This window comes from Xenia sp. Carnegie-2017, unplaced genomic scaffold, assembly GCF_021976095.1.
Source record: "Xenia sp. Carnegie-2017 unplaced genomic scaffold, XeniaSp_v1 HiC_scaffold_6, whole genome shotgun sequence".
Classification (NCBI taxonomy): domain Eukaryota; kingdom Metazoa; phylum Cnidaria; class Anthozoa; order Malacalcyonacea; family Xeniidae; genus Xenia; species Xenia sp. Carnegie-2017.
This window is the reverse complement of record NW_025813526.1, coordinates 4,447,091-4,469,304: the sequence shown is the minus strand read 5'-3', so window position 1 is coordinate 4,469,304 and position 22,214 is coordinate 4,447,091. Positions and strand designations below refer to the sequence as shown.

The 22,214-nt window shown below is 34.4% G+C and overlaps 2 protein-coding genes and 1 pseudogene across 3 annotated transcripts; 2 read left to right on the top strand and 1 right to left on the bottom strand.

Annotated features, from left to right (window-relative positions):
* Positions 1-5,808: 5,808 nt before the first annotated feature.
* Positions 5,809-20,835, top strand: LOC124457672 (calumenin-like). Of its 2 annotated transcripts, XM_047007882.1 has the most exons (6): positions 5,816-6,152; positions 6,964-7,157; positions 12,518-12,745; positions 17,179-17,297; positions 17,829-17,918; positions 20,606-20,835. In XM_047007882.1, the coding sequence occupies exons 1-6, from the start codon at positions 5,908-5,910 to the stop codon at positions 20,708-20,710; spliced, it is 981 nt and encodes a 326-aa protein (XP_046863838.1). In that variant the 5' UTR covers positions 5,816-5,907; the 3' UTR covers positions 20,711-20,835. The 2 variants fall into 2 exon arrangements, with proteins under 2 accessions (XP_046863839.1, XP_046863838.1); XM_047007883.1 differs by lacking the exon at positions 17,829-17,918 and having other exon boundaries at positions 5,809-6,152.
* Positions 8,223-9,235, top strand: LOC124457673 (annotated as a pseudogene).
* LOC124457670 lies at positions 9,277-10,667 on the bottom strand. Its single transcript, XM_047007881.1, has one exon. The coding sequence runs from the start codon at positions 10,604-10,606 to the stop codon at positions 9,527-9,529; it is 1,080 nt and encodes a 359-aa protein (XP_046863837.1). The 5' UTR covers positions 10,607-10,667; the 3' UTR covers positions 9,277-9,526.
* Positions 20,836-22,214: the final 1,379 nt, after the last annotated feature.

Sequence of the window (22,214 nt, the reverse complement as noted above, 5' to 3'; positions counted from 1 at the left end):
AGAAAGATAAATATAAAAAATCATTTTGGATTCGAAAGCTTTATCAAGAAAGGAAAATTAAAGAAGAATTGTATCTTTTGGTGCAGATTTACGTTTTTTCGATGATGAATTATTTTTCAGGTATTTTCGAATGGACGTTTCCAAATTTGAGGAATTACTACTTATGGTCGCCCCAAAAATAAAAAAAAATGCGTGACTAGAGATTGCATTGGGACAACTGAGATGCTTTGCGTGACGATGAGATATTTAGCAAACGGCGACTGTCAAACGACCATAGCTATGAACTATCGAATGAGTCCATTAACAGTGGGAAGAATCATTTTCAAAACTTGCAGAGCATTGTGAAAATTGAATACAGAATAAATTTGTTAATTAACAAATATAATATCAATATCTGTTGTAAATAATATGATTGCTGTTTAAAGTATGAGCAGTAATATTAATGCACAGGCATTCAAATAGAACTGCTCAGTTTTTATCTAGGTAATGCTTCAGCTTGATGGTTGATGCAAAGCTGTACTTAAAACAAAAGGAGGATCCACTATTTAATTAGATGTACTATTCATTTTTATTGAGTGACCTATATGATTATATGTAACGTTTTGTCACTTCTTCCCAATGTTAACCAATTAAAATATTTCTTGTATGAGAGTACATTTTTTAATTGCCAGTGTAGTTGATAATATTTAATTCAAAAGAACTACTGAATATAATAACTGTGTCACAAGAAAAGTTCATTACTGGGTTTATTGCCTTATGGCATTATCATGTATAAGCACAATCGTGAATATCTTACCAGGTGCATTCAATGCTGCAGAAATCCTATGCCACGATTCAGATTTTTTTGGTCTTTCTATGTGAGATTTTAATGATACATTCCATATGCAAAGATATTTCCGTATTTCCTCAATCAAATTTGACAGAAACGAAGCATCTTGTCCATTGACCGTGGACTTGTGTTGGTTTTCTGATGCAGCATCAATATCAGATTTATTTAACGAATATTCTGTCCCTTCTTGTTGGAATAAATCAATGCACGGCTCCTCGAGCGTCGTCATTTTGAAAGCAAGCAATTTGTTTTCTCCTGAAATGAACGACTATCCGTATTTCGGATTTGTACGAAAAAAGTTGACAGTTCGCGAACTTGTTTTTTAATATGCGTATTAAAATTACAATACGCCTATTGACCATCAAATTCATAAGCACGCATGCGCCATGTTACGTTTTTCTACCATACGATACGTGGCTAGTGGAAAACAGGCTTAAGGCCGCACTAGTGAACTCAATATTTCAACAACTGAATGATAACTGAGGCCAAAAAATATTTGTCACCATTATTCTCATCACTCATGTTTCTCGCGTGTTTATCAACAATTAGTATTTTTTCGGATCCTAGATTTTAGTTTGACCTCAATTGATTTCATTTTACTAGTCAGTTTTATCTTCACGAAGAAAATCTTTTGAATTATATTTATTTCAATTCTACATCATCCTCAGTGCAAAAATATTATTACGTTTTTCCAATAAACTAAAAGAATTTGTTGGTATGAATTTTTATTTGACAAAATTTACATATAAAATGAAAACATCTTTAATAGAGTAATAGAGCTATTATATATTTTTGTCATACACAGTCAATCTGCTCTTAAGCTGCGATTTTCATTTAAAACATATCAAAGTCTTTAAGGATATTCAATTATTGATATCGAGATGACAACCATTTAGTATTTCGAACACTATCAAAATCGATGAAAATGACAATCGCTATGTAAAAAGTAAAAATACGAGTTATAGACTCAATATTTGTTATGAAACTGGACATTCAAGTTTCTTTTTTTTCGGAAAAACAGATCTTTACATCCTCTGAAATGACAAAAAAAGACAAACACTCTCTGACACCGTTTGAAAATTTACCTTCCGACGAAAGAAAAATTTATGCTTGAACATTTTCTCGTCATATTTTCTATTGTATTGTCTTTTTAGCATACAGTGTAATTTTCAGTTGGCTTTTCCTCGTTACAATTTGTAAGTCACAACGAACTCATGGTAGTAAAGTTTCAGCTGTAAAAAATAACCTTTTGCGAAGAGTTGGCCTCGTGTGTTGTTTGTATTCAAATTTATATTGGCCGTGTATGTTTGGCACTCAGGGGAATGGAACTGACGTACAAATCGCGCAAAAGATTAGTACTTAGGCTTCAATTTTAGAATTATAAAATGTACTGTCGTTATCATTCCAGATATATATATATATATAACCGTACGTCCTGTGTCCCAAGTGCAGGAGTCACCATTTTACTATGGTGATGGCCGGGAGGGCACATTGTTATACACTTTGTGTATTACGCTCGCTGCGCTTGCGCAGTTTGAGCGCTCTCGGATTGCGTAGAGATTCTCATAAAGAGACGTTCACCGTGTTCGCGATATGCAAAGCTCACCTTTATAGTTTTGAGCACTGTGGTGACTCTACAATACAATCCATACAATGTGTAACCGCACGTCCTGTGTCCCAAGTGCAGGAGTCACCATTTTACTATGGTGATAGCCGGGAGGGCACATTGTAATACACTTTGTATGTATATATATATTGATGAGAAGAAGACAATACACAAAAACTACAATTTCATCCCGACAAGCCTGTTTCGTGATTTCTCACTCTTCAGGGGATAATATTAAATGAATACAAAAGCATGTGCTAGATTATATATACAAGAGGAAGTTAGGGTAAAAATTAAGATAGAATTACAGAATATGTTGAGTACATGGTTACAAATTGGATAAAAGTGCCTTGTGTCTATGGCGACAAGAGGAGATAAGTTCGTTACGTTTGTTGTGTGATGATAGTGGTGGTTGGTAGGCGATAAAGAATTTTTCTTTCAGGCATAGGTAGCATCTTTTGTTGACGCTGTTGTACGGTTTGCTGTGAGTGATGATGTTCCATGAGATATCGTGAGCGATGTTGTTGTCTTTTAGTGTCCATATGTGTTTGCTGAGTTCGGTGGAGTTTCTTAGTTTTTTGTGGCAGAAAGAGGCAGTGTGGTTCCTGTGTCGAGTCTTAAATTCGTTTTCTGTAAGTCTGATGTAGGTCTCAGTTGTGTTAGTGTCCAAACGTTTAACAGTTGCTTGGTAGATGACAGATGATTGTAGGCAGTTTCCGTTAAGTGGGCAGTTTTGTTTTTGTCGGCAGTTGCATGTTTTAGTTTGTGTATTTTTATCATTGATGGTGTCATTAATATTGTCTGGTTCTCTTAATATGCGTTTGTTATGGTTATTAATAATATGTTCCATATTGTTCATGCAGCTGTAACTTAATTTAATTGTGTTGCGGTTAAATAGTTTTCTGAGTTTGTGGTCTATGGGAAAGTGCTTGTCAATTAGTGAAATGAATTTGTAGCCGATGTTTGTGCTGACGTTCTTGCTGTATGGTGGGTTGTACCAGAGTATGTTATTTCTAAGTCTGTTTTTCCGTTTCGTTGTAGCGTTCGGGTCATATTTCAGTGTGTAATGATATCCATTTTCGTCAAGTGCTTTTTGGTTTGAAGGAAATGCTTGGTCGAATGATGCTTCGTCGGATGATAAGGATGAAAGGCGTTTGTTAATGGTATCGGGTATGTTCTTTGTAATGCTTGGAGGATGGTTGCTTTCGTGGTGGATGTATTGCAGAGAGGTGTTGGGCTTAGTGTAAGGTCGATGGGAAGAATTCTTTAGATTGAACGTGAAGTCGAGGAAGTTAATGACTTTTTTGTTAGCTTCGATAGTGATACGCAATCCGTTGTTGTTAAATACGCGGCATAGGTCTTTTTTAATTTTTTCTGTTTCTTTAGGTGTTGCTTTAGTAATTAGTATTTATTTAGTAATTATTAATTAATTACTAATTAGTATTAATTAGTAATTATTATTTAGTAATTAGTATTTATTTGTGTTGCTTTAGTAATTAATTACTAATTAATTATTAATTAATTTATTTAGTAATTACTAAATACTAATTACTAATTACTAATTACTAATTAGTATTTAGTAATTAGTATTTATTTGTGTTGCTTTAGTAATTAGCTTTAGTAATTAGTATTTAGTAATTTAGTATTACTAAATTACTAAATTTGACTCTTCAGAGTCAAAAAGGATGACTACCGCTAAGGTTGTCGAAACTTCAGTCAACAACAACAAAAAGAGTCCTTCTCAGGACTATACCAACCTGGACGATCTACATTTAAAAACATGTAACGATACTCCCGGGTTCAATGAATAGATTATTATATTACATTGAAATAGTGGTTTGAAATAATGATGAAAGTATTACAGGCTGAATATAGTGTTGAAACGAAAAACTTGAACGTTGAGATTAAGGTTAGTTTTATTAATGTGAATTGCTTCTTTGATTTTAAGTGCGAATCTGTAGTGCCAATGATTTTAAAGCAAGAAAAAATAATCGCTTTATCTTGCTTTTATCTTGCTAAAGTCTTTATAGTAACGGATTCTTTATTTTAATGACATGGCTATAAACGATGAAACCAGCTTGACAAAGTTTTGTAAATTATTCCAAATAACGTTCATGTAGCAGAACTTTAGACATGGTCATGTTGCATAAAATTAGCATCAAAAAATGTTGTTGAAGTGCGCAAATCTTTAAAATATTTTATCCACCAGTCGGCATAACATTTACGAAAGTGCGACCACCATGCCTCGATCCGGTGATTTGAAGTCGACTTCCCGTACAAGAAACTTTTATCACCTGCCAACGCGTCATTCGCCGTAGATCGGAAAAATCTTTGCATTGCTGCAAAGTGCACATTTTAATTCTCACAATATCCTCGCACTATTCGTGCAGTTTTACCAATATGTCGTACATAGTTGACAAAATATTGACCTATGATTCTAGGATCGTTATTTGATGAGCTAATTTCTAACCACAAATTAGCTCAGCCATCTATATGCCATGCAAAATTTGGGTTCTTGTTTGTGTCCGTTTGATTTCCGCCGCTTTAACATGTGTCTTAATCTTTTTTCAATACCTTTGGGGTCAACAATCTTCAGAATCTACCCGATGCCTATGATGAAAAGCTTTGTATCCGATAGTGGATGCACTGCCATTAATTCAATATCCATGGCATTCTTGTCTTTTCTCTCCGTCGCTGCAATCCAAGTTTTTTCAGCAATCGTTTGAGATGGCGAAGACTTAACACTGTTTCATGAAATTTTCTCAATAAAAATAGAGTTGCTTGATACAAGAATCCCAAAATAAAATATTTTCGAATTAATGTCTCCCTTGATGGAGACTCTTCTCGTAAAGCTGTAATATAATTACGCTTATTCACAAATGAGTCAACATTAGAAGAGATTGGCAGAACCAAGAAAATGATAAAAGAAGACCACGAAATGCCATGTTTATTTTAAAAATAATGTAAAAATTAATTAAAAAAAAATTGAAAAAATTGTTACTTCAAAAAAGTTCGGGATTTCAAAAAAATCCGTGATTTCAAAAAAAAAGTTGCGATTCAAAATATGTGCAAGAAAATTCAAGAAAAATATTGTATTGCCTAAGCTCTATGGCGCTCCGTAATCTCAGACCCAGATCCCTCGCGAAAATTTGAAGATTATACGCGCTAACATTATTACTTTGCTTATCAACTCATTTTCAGTAGTTAGTAAAACCTGTAGTCCAGGACCCCTGAAGAGTGCAGACCTTGCAATTTGATCACACAATAGGGGCGTTCTTTATACTTGCCAACGTGGCAATGTCCACGTTTTGCATCATGTGACCTATGCTTACCAATCATTACCTCACATTGCGCATAACAAACAAAATGCATAAATAGAATGTTGATGTTTTGCGCGTCTAACTCTTGATGTGAATACAGGTTGAATATATGGTAGCGCGATCGTTGCTTGCTAATTAACATTTTATTGAAGATGGCGCTGCGTTTAATTGGAATGCTAATGCTGTCTTTTTCAATATTGGCTTTTGCAATTCCACGACCGAATAAGAGCGAAACCAAGAAACGCGTGTACGAGCATCAACCTTTATCCGACGAGGAGCATTTCAAAGGCAAAGGACATGAGCATAATGTTGATTATGACCACGAAGCATTTTTAGGTAACGAACAGAAGGCCACGTTTGATCAATTATCGCCCGAAGAAAGTGTGCGTAGACTAGGGTGAGTGTTTACTTTCATTATATAACTAAAGTTGACTTCTGAGGACTGAATGTACTTGTTAATTTGCAAGCCAGCTTCTTTCATTTGCTCTGTGTATATCTTTGGCTTTCCTGTGTTTGAATATTAGAATGTTCAATGTTCTTATTCTTGACTTAATTCTTTTTATGGACTGTGTTAATTAGTGTTAAATAACGGTTTTGCTTCGTAATTTGAGGGGTTATTCAAGTGATAGAGCTAGGAAGAGCTAAGTTTTAAATTACGCTTTCAAATTTGTTTGTTGGTTGGTTCTGCAGGTACTAAGCGTTTTTCATTGAAAATTCAGCTATGATGTAAATATTAATTGCACAATTGTCGACATAGCTTAAGCTATGGAAGAGTATGAGTATCAAATTATTGCTTTGACTCCCTGGCCCATGTATAGTATGCCATGCCACAAAAACTGCAAACAATAATCACGCTAGTGATGGTTATGACAAGGTTTGGAGCTACAAGTGTGTGCAGGGTGTTGTAAAATTACTCTATCATTGTAAGCCTAACAGGTATATATTTAATCAAATTCAAAATTCATTATATAGTTGACATGGTCATGAATGAAGAGAAAGTTAGTTGTCTGCCCTCTGCACATTTTCAAAAATTTTTTGACTTCCTAAGTAATTGAATGTATGGCTTTTCTTATGCTAATTTTCAAATATATTTACAGTACTGTATTAAAAATCCATCCATTTTAAACATGAATTACTAAATGTTATGTGTTAAGTGCTAATCTTATACAATCACATGGTCTTGGTAATGCTTTATGTTATCAATGTAGAATTCTTGTTGAAAAGATTGACAGTAATGGTGATGGAAAAATAACAGAAGATGAATTAAAATCGTATGTTGACCATACGCAAAAGAGATACATATATGAAGATGTGGACAGGCAATGGAAAGACCTGAATCCTGATGGCAAACCATCTCTTTCATGGGGAGAATATGTCAATAGAACGTACGGATTTGATGTTGGTAAGCAAACATACCCATAAAGTCTAGAGTAACTTTAAACACTTGTTACATTCTGAGTAAAAAGGCAATGTAACACTACTTGCTGATCTACAAACATGGATGAAAGGATCAACATTTTTTAGGGGAGCATTTGGTACATTTTCAATCTTAAATGACCTAATTAACACAACTGTCTAGCAAATAAAGCCTGACAGTCTTTTTCTGTTCTAACATTTTTTGGCAGGGAGCTGAAGCCACCCTAGTCCATTATGATTCATAAAGTGCATATTAGGAAATCATTTATCAATTAGCACATTGTATGTTAAATGAACAATTAATTCTATGGAACAATATTTTTTATTCATTATAGTGAAAAAGCAATAAAAATAAATTTATTAAAAATACTTTTAGAAATTTATTCATAAAAAAATCAGTAAATGAGTATAAGTCTTTAGTGAAAAAATGTTTTTCATTTCATAGTTTACTTTATTCTTCAAGTTTGCTCCACAATTTTCAAACAAAAAGTCATAATAACTGCACAATAACATGTGTGCTTTGTATTAGAAACATCACTTGTTCAGTGGTTAAGCTAGCCAAAAATTTTACTTCTGCATTGCAAATTTTTCAGCAAAATTACGTATGTTATTTAAAAATAGATTCTGTTTATTGTTTCTCCAGTGAATAACCACAAAAATATTTTAATTGTTGAAGGAAAAATGCAGCTGGCTTCGCTATGATAGAATTTGTTAATTGAATGTGCTATAGAATTCTATTTTTATTTTTTATTTCATTTCATGTAAGAGTTAAGGTCCCTGCTTTTCATCGGTCTTGCCCGTCTCATATAAACGGTTCCTTAAAGTCTGTAATTTCATTTTTTGTCGGTAGCCGCTGCTCATGCGCGGCTAACCACAATGCTATACTGGAAAAGTGTCCGTCGGTCGGTTTGTCTGTCGTTATCAGGGACCTTACGATGCGACAACGGCAACTGCGACGGCACCGGAGTTTGATCCCTTTTTTTAACTGAGCATGCGCACGCACCATCTGTACGTTGTTTACACGTTTTGAAAAGACGGAACAGACGTGAAAACAACAACTTTGGCGTCGCTTCAGAACGGCAGAGAAAAAAAATCAAAAATCTTGCAAAAATCATTCGATTGTCAAATGGCGAGGTGAGTTTTGTTATCTTTGGCTTAATATATGTAAATGAGGTTATGGTTGACTCAGCCTTTATGCTTAAATGGCTACTTATGGCTTAAAATGCTTACATATTTTTCTGAATATCTCTTTGTAGCACTACTGTTGCTTCACGTGCATCTATGAAATGGTCCTCAAGCCATGATATAGCTTTATCACGAGAAATCTTGCTATTTAGACCATGGATTCACAGAAGAGGATCAACTGAAAGAGGCCAAATTTGGGAAAACATTGCTAAATCGCTCAATGCTTTGGAAATGCCAAAATTCCATGTATCTCAGAGATCTGTTCGCGATCGATATCAACTGCTCGAAAAGAAATACAAAAGAAAACAATCAGAAGAAGAAAGAGCCAGTGGTATTTCACCCGAAGAGAGTGAACTTGACGAGGCTATGGAGGACATCATAGCTCAGTTTGAGGAAGCTGATCATTTAAATGAACAACTCACGTTCGAGAAAAAACAGAGAGCTCAGGCAGAAGTTGAAAAGGCTGTAGAAATGCGTCGCTGCTCAATGGAAACGTTCAAAGAAACGAAAAAGAGGAATGACGAGGAAGAAAATAACGAGCCATCTGCTAAAAGAAGACCAGTGGATCGGATGTCATGCGATACCTGCGAGAAAAAGGCGAAATTGATATAAAAATGAAAGCTGATGAAGTCGAGCTGAGAAGAACGGAAAGTAAACGACATTACGAACTTATGCAGGAAGAACTACGCATTAGAAGGCTTGAAGCTGAACGCCAAAAAGAGCAGAATGAGCAACAAGTTATGCAGTTAACTAATTCCCAAATGATGCAACAACAACAGATGAAACAGCTATTTGAAGTGACTCAAGGTATGATGTTACAGCAGCAGCAGCAAAGTGCTTCTTTGTAGCTATATTTGAAAAGTTTGCAACAAAATTCAACTAAAACCGTAACAATCATTGTGTTTTATTTGATTTTTTGTTTGCATATCATTGTTCTGTTGAAAGACAGTGTTTATAAGACATTTAATATTTCTAAACATAAACATAAATAAGAATAATGAAGGATTAGGACTAATTTTTTGGTCTAACTTACATTGTTATTTGTATTGTTTGTATTAAATATTGTTGTTTTTAGTTATTGTTTTGGTCTATTCATTCTGTACTCTGTTAAAACATGTCAAACGTTTATGTAAACATTGCAGCACAATACAGCATTTATAATACCTCTTTTCATTCATTGTCAAAAAAATATTCATCTAAAGCAGGTGGATCAAGCTGAAAATAAGTGGAGGTTGTTGACTGATATAGGCAAGTGCGTGCATTATGAATTAAGGCAGAACAAACATACATTTTCCCCACTGCACTCAAGTGAACTTTAAGATTTTTCTTAAAGTCTACAAATTTAAAATAGTTAACAACATCACCAAACACCCACTCTACTGCCACCCTGACAGAGCTCATAGATTTGTTCCATGCAAGTTGGTCTGCTGTTAGCCCAGCCCCTTTGTATGGAGCTTGAAGATGTGGTCTAAGAGGGTAAGCTGGATCCCCATACACACAAAGTATATCTCCTTCAGGATTCATTGAGTATTGCTGCATTTGATTCAAGATACCAGACATTGCCAGCATGGCACTGTCGTGTCGTTTTCCTTCGACTGGGCCATACAAATTAGCAATTAGTCCATTAGGGGCTGCTATAGACTGAAACTTTATGGCGTGTACTCGTTTATGACCGTTGTAAAGTACACGTTGATTTTTTCCTGGTCTAGTCACAGGTCTGACTGTACCATCTATGAACCCCCAGCAGTTTGCCAATGGAGCACCTTGGCTGTGTACTGCATCAGCAAATATTTGTAAATTGGAGGGAGAAAGCCAGGGTTGATTTAAAGAAGACAACAAATGTCCCCATCGCTCATATGTGAAGTTGATAACTTCGTTTGTTATCATGCATAGCTGTGGAATGGGTCTTCCAAATGTTGGCACCAGATCTGCAAAGCGGCAAGGATAAGCAAACCTCATCAAAAATATACAAAGCGCCTCAATGCCGTCGACTTGAACACCATTATAACAAGTTACCTCTAGAGGTAGCTGCATTACGTCGCGTAGGTGGTATATATCGTTGCGATAAAATCGAAAATTGTTTTTGCACTCATCGTCAGAAAACTTGTGAATGGAAAACTTGTCGTACTTTCTGTAACACATATTCGGGTTTTTTGGTTTATATATTTCGTATAGCAACATGCAGTCATCTACACCAAGAAAACCATCACCATGAGAAAGTAACAGAGCGTCTCTGATGCACGGCATCATGGAAAATATATAAATATGGAAGCTAGCTGTTTAGCGAAAAACTTTTTATCAACATAAAGATTTCCCGCGTTTTTTACGAACGTCGCCTTATCGTAAGGACAAATTAGCTACAACGAGAACGGCAACGGCAACTAGTCGATCCAGTCCCTTCAGAGTAGATTGAGGTTGCCGTCGCAGTTGCCGTTGTCGCATCGTAAGGTCCCTATCCTCGGAGATAGTCGGACGTACGAACTAAGACAAAGAGTGCTGTTTAGTTTGTTCGTTATTTTGTCGAGAAATATCGCATGTTGTTTTCCTAACAATTTTTCATCTCGTTATGTCGATTGACTCGTAGCGAATTTGGTGAGGGAAACGTAAACTTTGTGTCTTAAACTTAATTTAATGGAATTTTGTCGTTAAGTTGTTAAGTTTGTTCATTTCTTTGCTTTCTGACCGAAAGTTTACGGTGAAATTGTACTGCGGTAAAGTCAATATGATAATGAATACAAACGCACATACTTATAGTACGTATGTAATACACAAGCCATGTGTGAACTGCGAAGCGTCTGTTAGCGTACAAAGATGAAGCAGAAGTTATAGGCAATAAGCAAAGAATTGTCGGTGACATAATACTGTGAAAGTGTTGTTATTTTGAGAAATATTAACTAAAAACATCACGACTCAAAAATTGACTTGTATTATATTGCCTGTTATTTATTCAGTCAAGCGGAACTGAACTAAATTCATCGATTATACAAACGAAATTTGTATAATCTCACGAACACGAACTTGCTCACTATCATACAGATATACATAATGGCATAGCATCAGTTAAGACTGCACCTTCATTGGCCTTTTGAGCAGATGAGCAATGGCTCATAACTACTATAACTGCACATAAACACTTTCTCAAATGCTCATGCCACATGCCTCACATGAACACGTTTATTTACACGCAGATATACATAACGCCAAGGTTTGTTATGTTTGATGAGAAGTGCTTCAAGAAGAGCAAGAATGTGGTAGTTGTTAGATTTGGTTGAGTGAAGTATTTCATAGTTTCTATTCGAGAGGGGGTTCTTGGAGGTGGAGGGAGATCATTGAGTTTTGAGAACTGGTTTTGTAGACTGGCTCAGAATTGAGCGTTTTTCGCCCTCAGAGAAATGCTGGCCAACTGCACTAGAAGAGACCCAGGTTGCATTTTCTTTTAGCCGTACAGACAGGCATCTTTGTGTCATGCCGATGTAGGTTTTACCACAGCCAGGGCAAGTTATTTCGTATACAAGATTACTGCGAGAAAGTGAAGGAAGTTTGTTCTTATTAGAGACAAAATAGGAGAGTTTTTTAGTGTCGTAAATAGCAACAAATTTCACCGGTTGAGAAAGATGTCTTTGTATTTTCTTAAAACAGGACTTTAAGAGGAAATCGCCACGCATGCCAAGACAAGGAATACGAACCCAGATTTTAGGTAGATTATCATCTATTGAAGAGCGGTTGTCAATGGAAATAGAATCATTGTATTTGGATTTTAGTTTTTAACGCTGTTAGGATAAACGTTCCAAGACATGTAAGACTTGATTATTTCAGTTTGATTGTTGAAATGTGTTTTATTGCTACAAATTTTGAAGGCACGGTGGTAAAGAGATTTTACAGATTAAACAGTTCACTTCTCGTCTTGTTTCCATTCTTATTTTGCAATCTCAAGATGTCTCGTTTTTTCGGAATTTGTTTTTTAAATGAATTTCAGTTTAGCATTTTTGAAACGCCAAGGTTCGATACTAAGCATTCTTTAATCTAATTTTATTTGCCATGTTTAGGAACATTTTTTCTAAGAAACTTTGCTCTATCCTTGGATCCCTAGTTTTTTCGTTTCGTGTCTCTTTCCTTGTGCGCTCTAGAACATGCCGCTGATTAGAAATACTGTTTTGTTAGATGATCCAGCGAGAAACACGGAATTTAACTACAAAGACATGAAAAAGCGTGACAGACGGCGTTGGGAGAAAGCAGATGTCGACAAAGATGACAAACTCACAAAGGATGAACTTACCACATTTTTACATCCAGAGGAATTTGATCACATGAAAGATATTATGGTGGAAGAGACGCTTAAAGACATTGACAAGGATAAAGACGAAAAGGTGTCGTTGGATGAGTATATAGGTAAGTTTGCTGTGTATTTTATCTGCACAAGTAGTAATGATAACATACGTAAGGAAGTCGAGTCTTTGGTTAGTGGGCTGTTACTCGGGCTATCTGAGTTTAAAATTCGGTTTCACTTCTGTGGGTAACCGCTTCGCAGGTGCGGCTAACGAAACAGAAGACCCACTCGCGTCGGAGCCATTGATTTCTATTTAACTAACTGGATATAACAAAGGGTCCTGGGAACTGTTGTCAAAAACATGCCAAAAGGAAATTTTGGGTTAAAAACTTCCACTTGAAAAATTATTTTTATTATTCACTCCCTCCTGATTTCGATTCAGTACAAAATACATACAACCAGTAAAAACAGTTCCGATAATGAAATAAATCCGTAACGTTTTCGATCGAAAGGTATGCTTTAGCGTTTTATGGAATGCATATTCCTTAATAAGTAGGAAAATTCACATTAGAGAAACCTTTGCTCTTCGACTATTTTAATCTAAGTACAAGACGGCATTCATCAGTTGGAGTTTGGACAATTGGACTGTGAATGTATATCGTTCAAGCTAATTACTACTATCTTTATTGATTAAATCGACGTAAAGGCATGAGAAAGTGTCCTAGGGCAGGTCAACTGCTTGTTGAATCTTGGCTAAAATTGTTGTCATTGAATTTTGAGTACACATGCTAGGATACTGGCAGATGTCATATATTAATTCTGGCAGTTGTATTGAGTACATGATAAGACAGAAATTTGAACTTGCTGAGGTATAAGAGCCGAATTCAAAATATTATGATATAATGCTATTGCTGGTTATAAATGTATAATAATTTTAGCCAAGATGTTACTAAAGTATTGTAAACTATTTTGCACAACTTTGGATCAACTACTGATTTGCAGAACAGAACTACATTATTATGTTTGGAAACTTCGCCTGTTGTAATTGAAGTGTACTGGATTCTCTGACATATTACATTGCATCTTGCTGCATGAAAGCAAAATTATGTAAAATAGTGTTAATCAAGATTTTAATTTAACAAGTTTTATAAATATTGTGCATTACATATAACATTTTGGCATAGTGTAATTTGTTAAAAATCAAATTTGTACAAAATAATTGTTTTGAAGAGACTAAATATCAACAACATAGACACTTGCACCAAGTCTGCCTCTAAAATTGTTTTATTATGTTGAAAAGTTGGAATAATATTATTTGTGAGAGGTTAAGGATATATATTTTTGATTTACAACTAAGAATCAATATAATTCTTGCAACAGGAGGAGCATTGGCAGTTCGGAGAGAAATTGGGAGGGTAGTGAGATCATTGAGGGAGAGGCAATTGCAGTTCAACAAGGAAATACTATGTCAATTAATATGTCAAAATTTCAACAAGAATGGAAAATATTTATCCCCAACCTTTTACCATGATAAAATATTACAAGTCTTCAACAAAAATAAAATCAATAAAGTCAATAAATCAATGCTAAATTATACAAAACTATGCAATTTATAATCCCAAGTTTATTTCAATTAATCATTTTATTTATTTTCACGTCATTTTCATCAGACAAACAGATACACACAGTCATGACTCACACTTTCACTTTATGATGCAAAGATTTACCATACACACAGTCATGACTCATAAGTAAATCTTTGCATCATAAAGTGAAAGTAGCTATTTTATGTTAAACTGTTTAGTATTAAAATGCACACTGCATTTGAAGAAACACCAAATGTCATTAATAAAACAAGAAGCATCAAGCAGAACATTACCGCCATTATCTTTGTTGCTTACATTCTTACGTTTTTACAAATAAAGCAGTGTAAGTAGTATAATGCTTGAAATGCTCAAAAGCAGTCAATTTTAACACAACAATAAACTTCACATTTACTCATATTTTCTGAAAAATATTTTGAATAATTCCTACTTGATCCATGTCTTGAGTACGGAGATTCAATTCATACGTGATGAGTGAGTTTCGTTTGATGGAAGGTACGCTTATTTCGAAAAGAATCGGCTGTTTAAAAATACTGAACATTGTAAATGACAAACAAAATTATCTGGCTTTCCGGTGTGATGAAACGTTTTCTTTTCTGGCACTAATTCCCCAATCGTTTACCACAAGTTTTCAGCATGTTTTGTTGATGAGATTTTAAAATAGTTTGCGATTGAAAGCATCGTTTCAATATTTTATTTCTTTTATAATCTCGTCTATTGAAGTTTTGGGTGAAATCCGGAGGGGAGAAAAAGTTTTGAAAACATTTACCTTTCAACTAGATACTTCAGCAAGATCGTAATAGAAATTTTAGAAGAATTTTACAAATATGTCATTTTTTAAGAAGTAAACCGAATTTATCTTAAAAATTTTGCTGTCAAATTGTGTTAGACAGAAAATACACTTCAGGAAATCAAATGAAGTTGTATTTATTACATGAGAAGTCTTTATTACGCGGGAAAATTCGTCGAAGTCTGAAGTTCTTATTGACATTTCTCAGGACAGACGACAACAAACATTTTCAAACAAAAATCAGTTTCTACTTCAAATGCTTCTTAATGAACTACGGGTTAGATTTGCATGATTGTAGACACATATGTTTCATTGTAACATAATTGCTAGACGATTTGTTGCTGGAAATAATTCGCGACACTGGAGGCATAAGTGAAATGGAATTGGAATCCCTAAGAGTTTCTTGAGAATGTGTGTACTAACATTTTTTAAATGATTATCTCCAAATAGCAGAAGTTTGGGGATTCAAGTCACCTAAATTTATTCTTCCATGTGCTTTACAGGAACAGGAACAAAATAACTTTCCACTGTCTTTAACGCTATTTGATGATAATGCATGCTTGCAACTGGTGCAGTTTTGAATCTTAGATGACTTTTTGAGCAAGTAGCCCGTAACATAATCAACAGGATTGTATTGTATATTATTTGAGCTGAAAATTTATTCTCTGTAGTCTGGTGGCCCATTTGATGTTGATGATGTCTGAACATTGTAAACAGCTTCAGAACAATACAAATGAAACGCATTTAGGCTTTTCCCTCATCTTTTGTGGGAGAATAATAATTTATTACAGATATGAATGACGGCATTTAAAGTAACCACGCATTGACCAAATTCATAATTGTTATTAAGACATTCAGAACTTTTGTTCAAAAGGTCCTGACTCCTGACAATGCAACTTAGTACCCATTCTTTCATTTTGAAACAATGCAAGATTTATGAAGAACAAGCTGCAGTTACCGTTTCTTATTGTTTGACAAAATATATTTATCATGTTCCCAAAAGTCACAAGTTATCTTGTGTGGTGTTTTGGAAACAATTTCAAATCTGACCTTGTTAGCTTACGTTTAAAACAGTTTATTTCTGAACAGTGTGTTCTTGTCCCATCTTTAATCTTTAATTGTTTTTTGTTGTCATTTGCAACTTTAAGATGGTTACAGTCAAGCATGTGTTGGTTTTCAAATTTGTTTTTACTTAACAATTTTTTAGCCTAATTCTCAATGACAACATGCGCCTTTTACTAAAAAATATTTGCAACTTGTTTTCAGCAATTAGTGTCAAGGACATGGATCAACATTGTTGTGACTTTGATGAAATAGGATTTCTGATTTTCTTTGCCTTTTACATAAAACTTATATGTAAAAACTTATATGTTGTATACTGCATAGAAATAATAAAAGAATGTGTTGCATGAATGACGAATGTATGATTGTGGCGTGCCAAATGTCCTTATGTATCCGCTTCGTAAGTGCGCATACAAATTTACGTTTGTTTACGCAATCTTGATAAGCACTTCTCGAAATGAATTTCAGCTTAGAATTTTTTGAAACGCAAAGGTTCGATACTAAGCTTTCTTATTTTATTTGCCATGATTAGGAACATTTTTTCTTAGAAACTTTGCACTATCCTTGGATCCTTTGTTATATTTATTTACTCAAAAACGTGGCTCACTAAAGCGTTCAGATAAAGTGCGATTTTCTCACTCCTTTTGTTTACATTTTTGCGCTTTGCGAGTTCTGATTAGCTAAGTTTTAAAAAAGTAAGCAAACCGCTGATTGGCTCAAAACGAAATTCCCCCTTGTTCCTGTTCCCTTTTCTTTTTTTTCTTATGTTATCTTAGTAATAAGTTTGAATGTATAAGTTTGGTCATGTTATGAAGATGTTTCGGTATTTTGTCACTGTAAAAAAAATATGTTTGTCTTTGAGACATAATGCTTAGCTATTGTGATAAAGTCATTATTGTTCAGATTATCATGTATCTTTCATTTTATGCGTACTTTCGATTTTTGTATATTTTTTATAGCTTATGAAATTGGTAAGTAGGTAAATGTGAACTGTGTTTATGGGCCACAATTTGCTGGCAATATTCTTTCTGTGTGTTTTTTAAAGGATCGCTTCTATAATGCGTTGATTATTATGATGTTGTAATTTTCTTTTCTCTAGGTGACATGTATTCAGAGGAGGAAAGAAAAAATAACGCTGAAGAACCCGATTGGCTAAAAACTGAGAAAGAACAGTTTTCAAAATATAGAGATAAAAACATGGATGGTTATTTGGATAAGGTTTGTAGCTAGAAGCAAATCTGCAGTTAAGATTATGGAACCCGCTTGTGTAGACATTCATTGCTGAAGCAACAAAAAATAATAATTGCATTACGTCATTCTGACTAGATTCTACGCACGGAAATAGTTCATGTCGTGTCTCTGAGACACGCAGCTTTATTATTTCCAGGAAAGCTAATTTACCAGTAAAAGGAAAACATACTTTCGATCATATGTATTGGTGATCAATGTTGTTTCAAGAAAACCAACAAAGTTTTTCAACAGTGGCGTAACCAGCTAGATAATTAGGGGGCTCATATATTCATGTTTTACCGAATTGAGTTTCTTTAAAATCAATTCTTTTTGCGGATTATAACATGCATTAAAAAATATTGCCCCCCCCCAATTATTGATCTTCATACACCACAGCTTCTCGATGGTCATCATTCAGAGTTAAATGTTATAAATTGTGCAAAGACTTGCTTATCACTTATAAGAAGCTTGTTTAACTTGTATGCTCATATGATTTCAACAAACGACTTCATACCCCAGGCTGAAGTGAAGGACTGGATTCTACCCGCAGAATATGATAATGTTGCTGCAGAGGCTACTCATCTAATGCATGAAGCTGATGCTAACAAAGTGAGTTGTAAAAATTTTGGAATAACTACTTAACCAAATACACGTGATTGATTTGTTTTATCTATGGCACAATATATATTTCACGTTTACAGATTTCCTCCTCGCTTTCTTAAAAAAAAATCTGCACTTATTTGTCTTGCATTTTTCTTTTCGTAAACGTCCATTTTACGCATGTATCGAGCTTACAATTACCTTTTTACAATGTCCTAGAATCCAATCTTCTAGTTACCAGACTCCGCCAAAATTCTGTTTTAACGTTTGCGCCACTGACCTGTATAGAAATTACCTGGACTGGAAAGTACATCAAAATTATTATAGATTATAAAGCGCAACATAACGGATTAGGATCTCAATAGTTTTTTTCCCTCCTGATTTCTATCAACACATATATATAGATGCGATTATAAAACATATCAAAAGCATTCCAAACGGAAAATGTTTTTAAATTTCATCTCTAAGACATTCTAAAAACTTATGTGCTATACTGATGCTGAAGTCGTCCAAGAAAAGGAAACAACAATGGTTTTGCAAGACTGGTAATCAAAATAATGTTGTTTTTCATTCAAAGTGTTCAGTATTTTCACTAATTTGTTTGCCGTATTGTTTTTACAAAACTTGTAGTTGTTAACATTTTTTTATTACTAAGTTACAAGATTGATGTTGGCCAATCATTTATATTTATTAAGTAAATGCTTGTCAGACATATGAATTTGCCAATTCTTTTCTAGATGTGCATATCTTGCACAGAAAAAATTAACAAAATTCTCCCATTCATTAGGAATTGAGTTTATGTCCAGGAAATGGATTAGGATCTTTTTAAAAGATAATTCAGAAAATATGAAAGAAAAGTTAAGAATAAATTTGTGTTGAAATTTGAATGAAGCACTTGTAAACAATATTCAAAAACACTGAGATATGTACACGGTATAAAACCAGAAAAAATATCTTAAAATAAACCCTTATCTGATTTTCCCAAATTGAGAGATTGTAATCAATAAACATATTGGGGTTTAAGGATTGTTGATGCTACTGGTTTTATAAATAACTCTTGGTTTTTCTGTAAAAGAAGCATGCATTGTAATAGTGAACAGGTTAATACATCAAAACCAACATAACAGAGCTGCTTCGGACAATACTCAGCCAACATTTGCTTCTACCTAGAAGTTTTTATTCAAGGAGTGCTTATGACTGTCTGCATGAATAGAAAATTGTAGCATTGAGCTTCAATTATGCATGACAAAATCCAACCTTGGATAATTCCAGGTGATGCAGGACTCACTTGGGATGCATAAGTTGTAATAAAGTTGAAGGCAGAAGAAGCAAAAATGGATAGAAAACAACTTCTATATGTTTGATGAAAATGAAGTATAAATAGATAACATAGTTTAAATAAATGAGAAATCATATACAGTTTTGAATTGCTAAGTATGAAGATGAACCTGTACAAACATGTGGCCCTGCCAAAGTCTCTTTGTTCAGTTTATGTAACGTTATGGTTTCTCTAAACTAACTGTAGACTAACCTGGATGATCTATATATCTACAAACATGATTTTTAGTCTCTGGAACAAACTTTTTGTCCAAAATTGATTGTTAATTCATTACAAAATGCCAAAACCTTACATATAATGCACCATTATATTTATAAAATTTGTGAAATATCTTCATTCAAACTCTACTATTTAAACATTGTAACTCTCATGCAGCCGTGAAACAATGATATGTGAAATAAGCAAGTAGACACTATAATTTCAGTGGTGATTTCTATAAAAAATAATGTAGTGCTCTTCTGCAGTTGGTACTGAGTTGTGGTGAATAGTTTTCAATCCTGTTGAAATATCTTGCAAGAATATCAATTATTATACACGAGCCAGTATCCTAGCAGAGTTAACTCAAATTTAATCACTAGTTGATTACAAACTTAGTCAAGATATATTTTAATACTTTGCAGTTGACATGCCGTAGTTGTAGGGGGCGAGGCCAACGTTTTCTCTTGCCTTTTAGACGTAATCGATCAAGATAATAGCATTAAACTGTTTGCAGACATTTATTAATAATACGTGTGTTAGTGTTTAAACCACAGTTTCAACAAACGTAAACTTGATATTGACGGTCACCTGAAGAATGCCGTCTAGTGTTATTTTTACATTAAATTGTTATCTAGACACAACAAAAGTTCTGCGCCTTACATTGTTTAAGTATTAATATGTGTATGGGGACAAGTAGCAAGGCTTCACGTGCCGTCCCTGATTTCGACTGATTGCTACAGCACGCGCCACAATTCCAAACTTCCAGCCCGAGTTTGGATCGCCCTGGCGCGAAAAGATATGATGATGATGAATGTTCAAGCCGAAAGGTGGCTTATATGCGCACGTCATTGAACTTTTCAATGAAATAATCACATTTGGTCCCGTTTCAAACGTTGTACTTTACATGTGACGTATGCATTTAAAACTAAAGATAACGAGGAATTTTACAACATTTACTGTCTTTATTGTACCCAGCGCATGCAAAGTTTCGTGTTTGAAACGGCCTAGCGTTTTTCATTTTTTATACAAATTTTTTATTCCGATTAACTTGTTCACAAATAGTCAGGAGGAGCGGGAGAGAGGTTTAATTCATTTGATCATGCGTGGGAACGGTCATTTTTATGTGAATTCATGCTAAATATGTATTCTTTCTTTTAAGGATGGCACACTGACCAAGCAAGAAATTTTAGAGAAACACGATATATTTGTGGGCAGTCAGGTGACCGATTTTGGAGAGGCCTTAGCTCGACATGACGAGTTTTGAACTCAGTACGGGAGCGAATTATCTGCACTTTATAACAAAAATATTTATATGAGAGTATTACGAAACTACATTTGATATCCTTTGTACAGGAGTAAACATTATAAAAATACTCAATTTTTCTCATATGTGTCGGCGTCACTGATCTAATAATAGACTGGATATTGCAACATCGAGTTCTAGTCATAGAAATGTTCACAAATCACATTAGATATACTCTCCAGATAATCTTCACGTTTTTCTGTTTTGATGCTCTGATGTTCTCGAAAGATTTCTGTTTTCTAATGTGTTCTAATGTTTAATGTACGGTGGCCCAGAGGTGCAATACACAAATTCAAATACATAAACACAAATTCAAATACACAAACGCAAATTCAAATACACAAACGCAAATTCAAATACACAAGCGCAAATTCAAATACACAAACGCAAATTTAAATACACAAACGCAAATTCAAATACACAAACCCAAATTCAAATACACAAAAGCAAATTCAAATACACAAGCGCAAATTCAAATACACAAACGCAAATTCAAATACACAAAAGCAACACAAGCGCAAATTCAAATACACAAACGCAAATTCAAATACACAAACGCAAATTCAAATACACAAGCGCAAATTCAAATACACAAACGCAAATTATAATACACAAGCGCAAATTCAAATACACAAACGCAAATTATAATATGCAAAATTCATATCCGGTTATTTGCTAGCAAAATGTTTTCTGAAATTACCAAATAAGTTAACCTATCCCTATGCCGAAGCGTAGATTAATTTTATATTCTCATACTTTCGTTTGATTTCGAGAAAGAAAATCTATGTTTCATACACTGATGTAAAATAAATACGGAACATCCAAGAGGTGTTTATGGTGTTTAGCGTTTGTGAATATGTTCGTATCATCTTACCCGGCTACTAGTTAATTTAAACCAGTGATTTAAACAACATGTTTTGTACTGTATGTGGGAGTTCACTAAATACAAGGGGTAATTTTTGCGCTCACTGTGGGGCTGATCTTCGAAAGCACGACGAATCAAAGACCTTTCAGAACAGTGACCAACATCAGCTGGGTCTTCTACTGATCATCCTCGTTCCACCAAATCTTTGACCTTTAAAGAGTATTTGCCAGATGTTTCATTTGCCACCGTTGAGAAAAGAAAGCGTAAAGATTGTTTTGTCTCACGAAAAAGGGGAAGAAGGATGAGACTGTCAAGGTTTGTGATTTGCTTTTTTATTCATACCATCAATCCTAACCTTTTATTACTACCTCTGCAAACAGGTCATGTCATAAATTATTTCAGGGTTGCGTGATGACCGTGAATGCTTGTTTTTATGTATATATTTGTTCTGTAATTGCCACCTAGTTAAGCTGAAATATAAAATGCCTGCTATAAAAAATTGGTTTTTTTTGCTGTTATTGGAACCAACACAATAATATTTTTGTGGCATGCTTTTAAAGTCAGGCTCAGGTTTTCTTCACTCAACACTGTTTAGTGCTC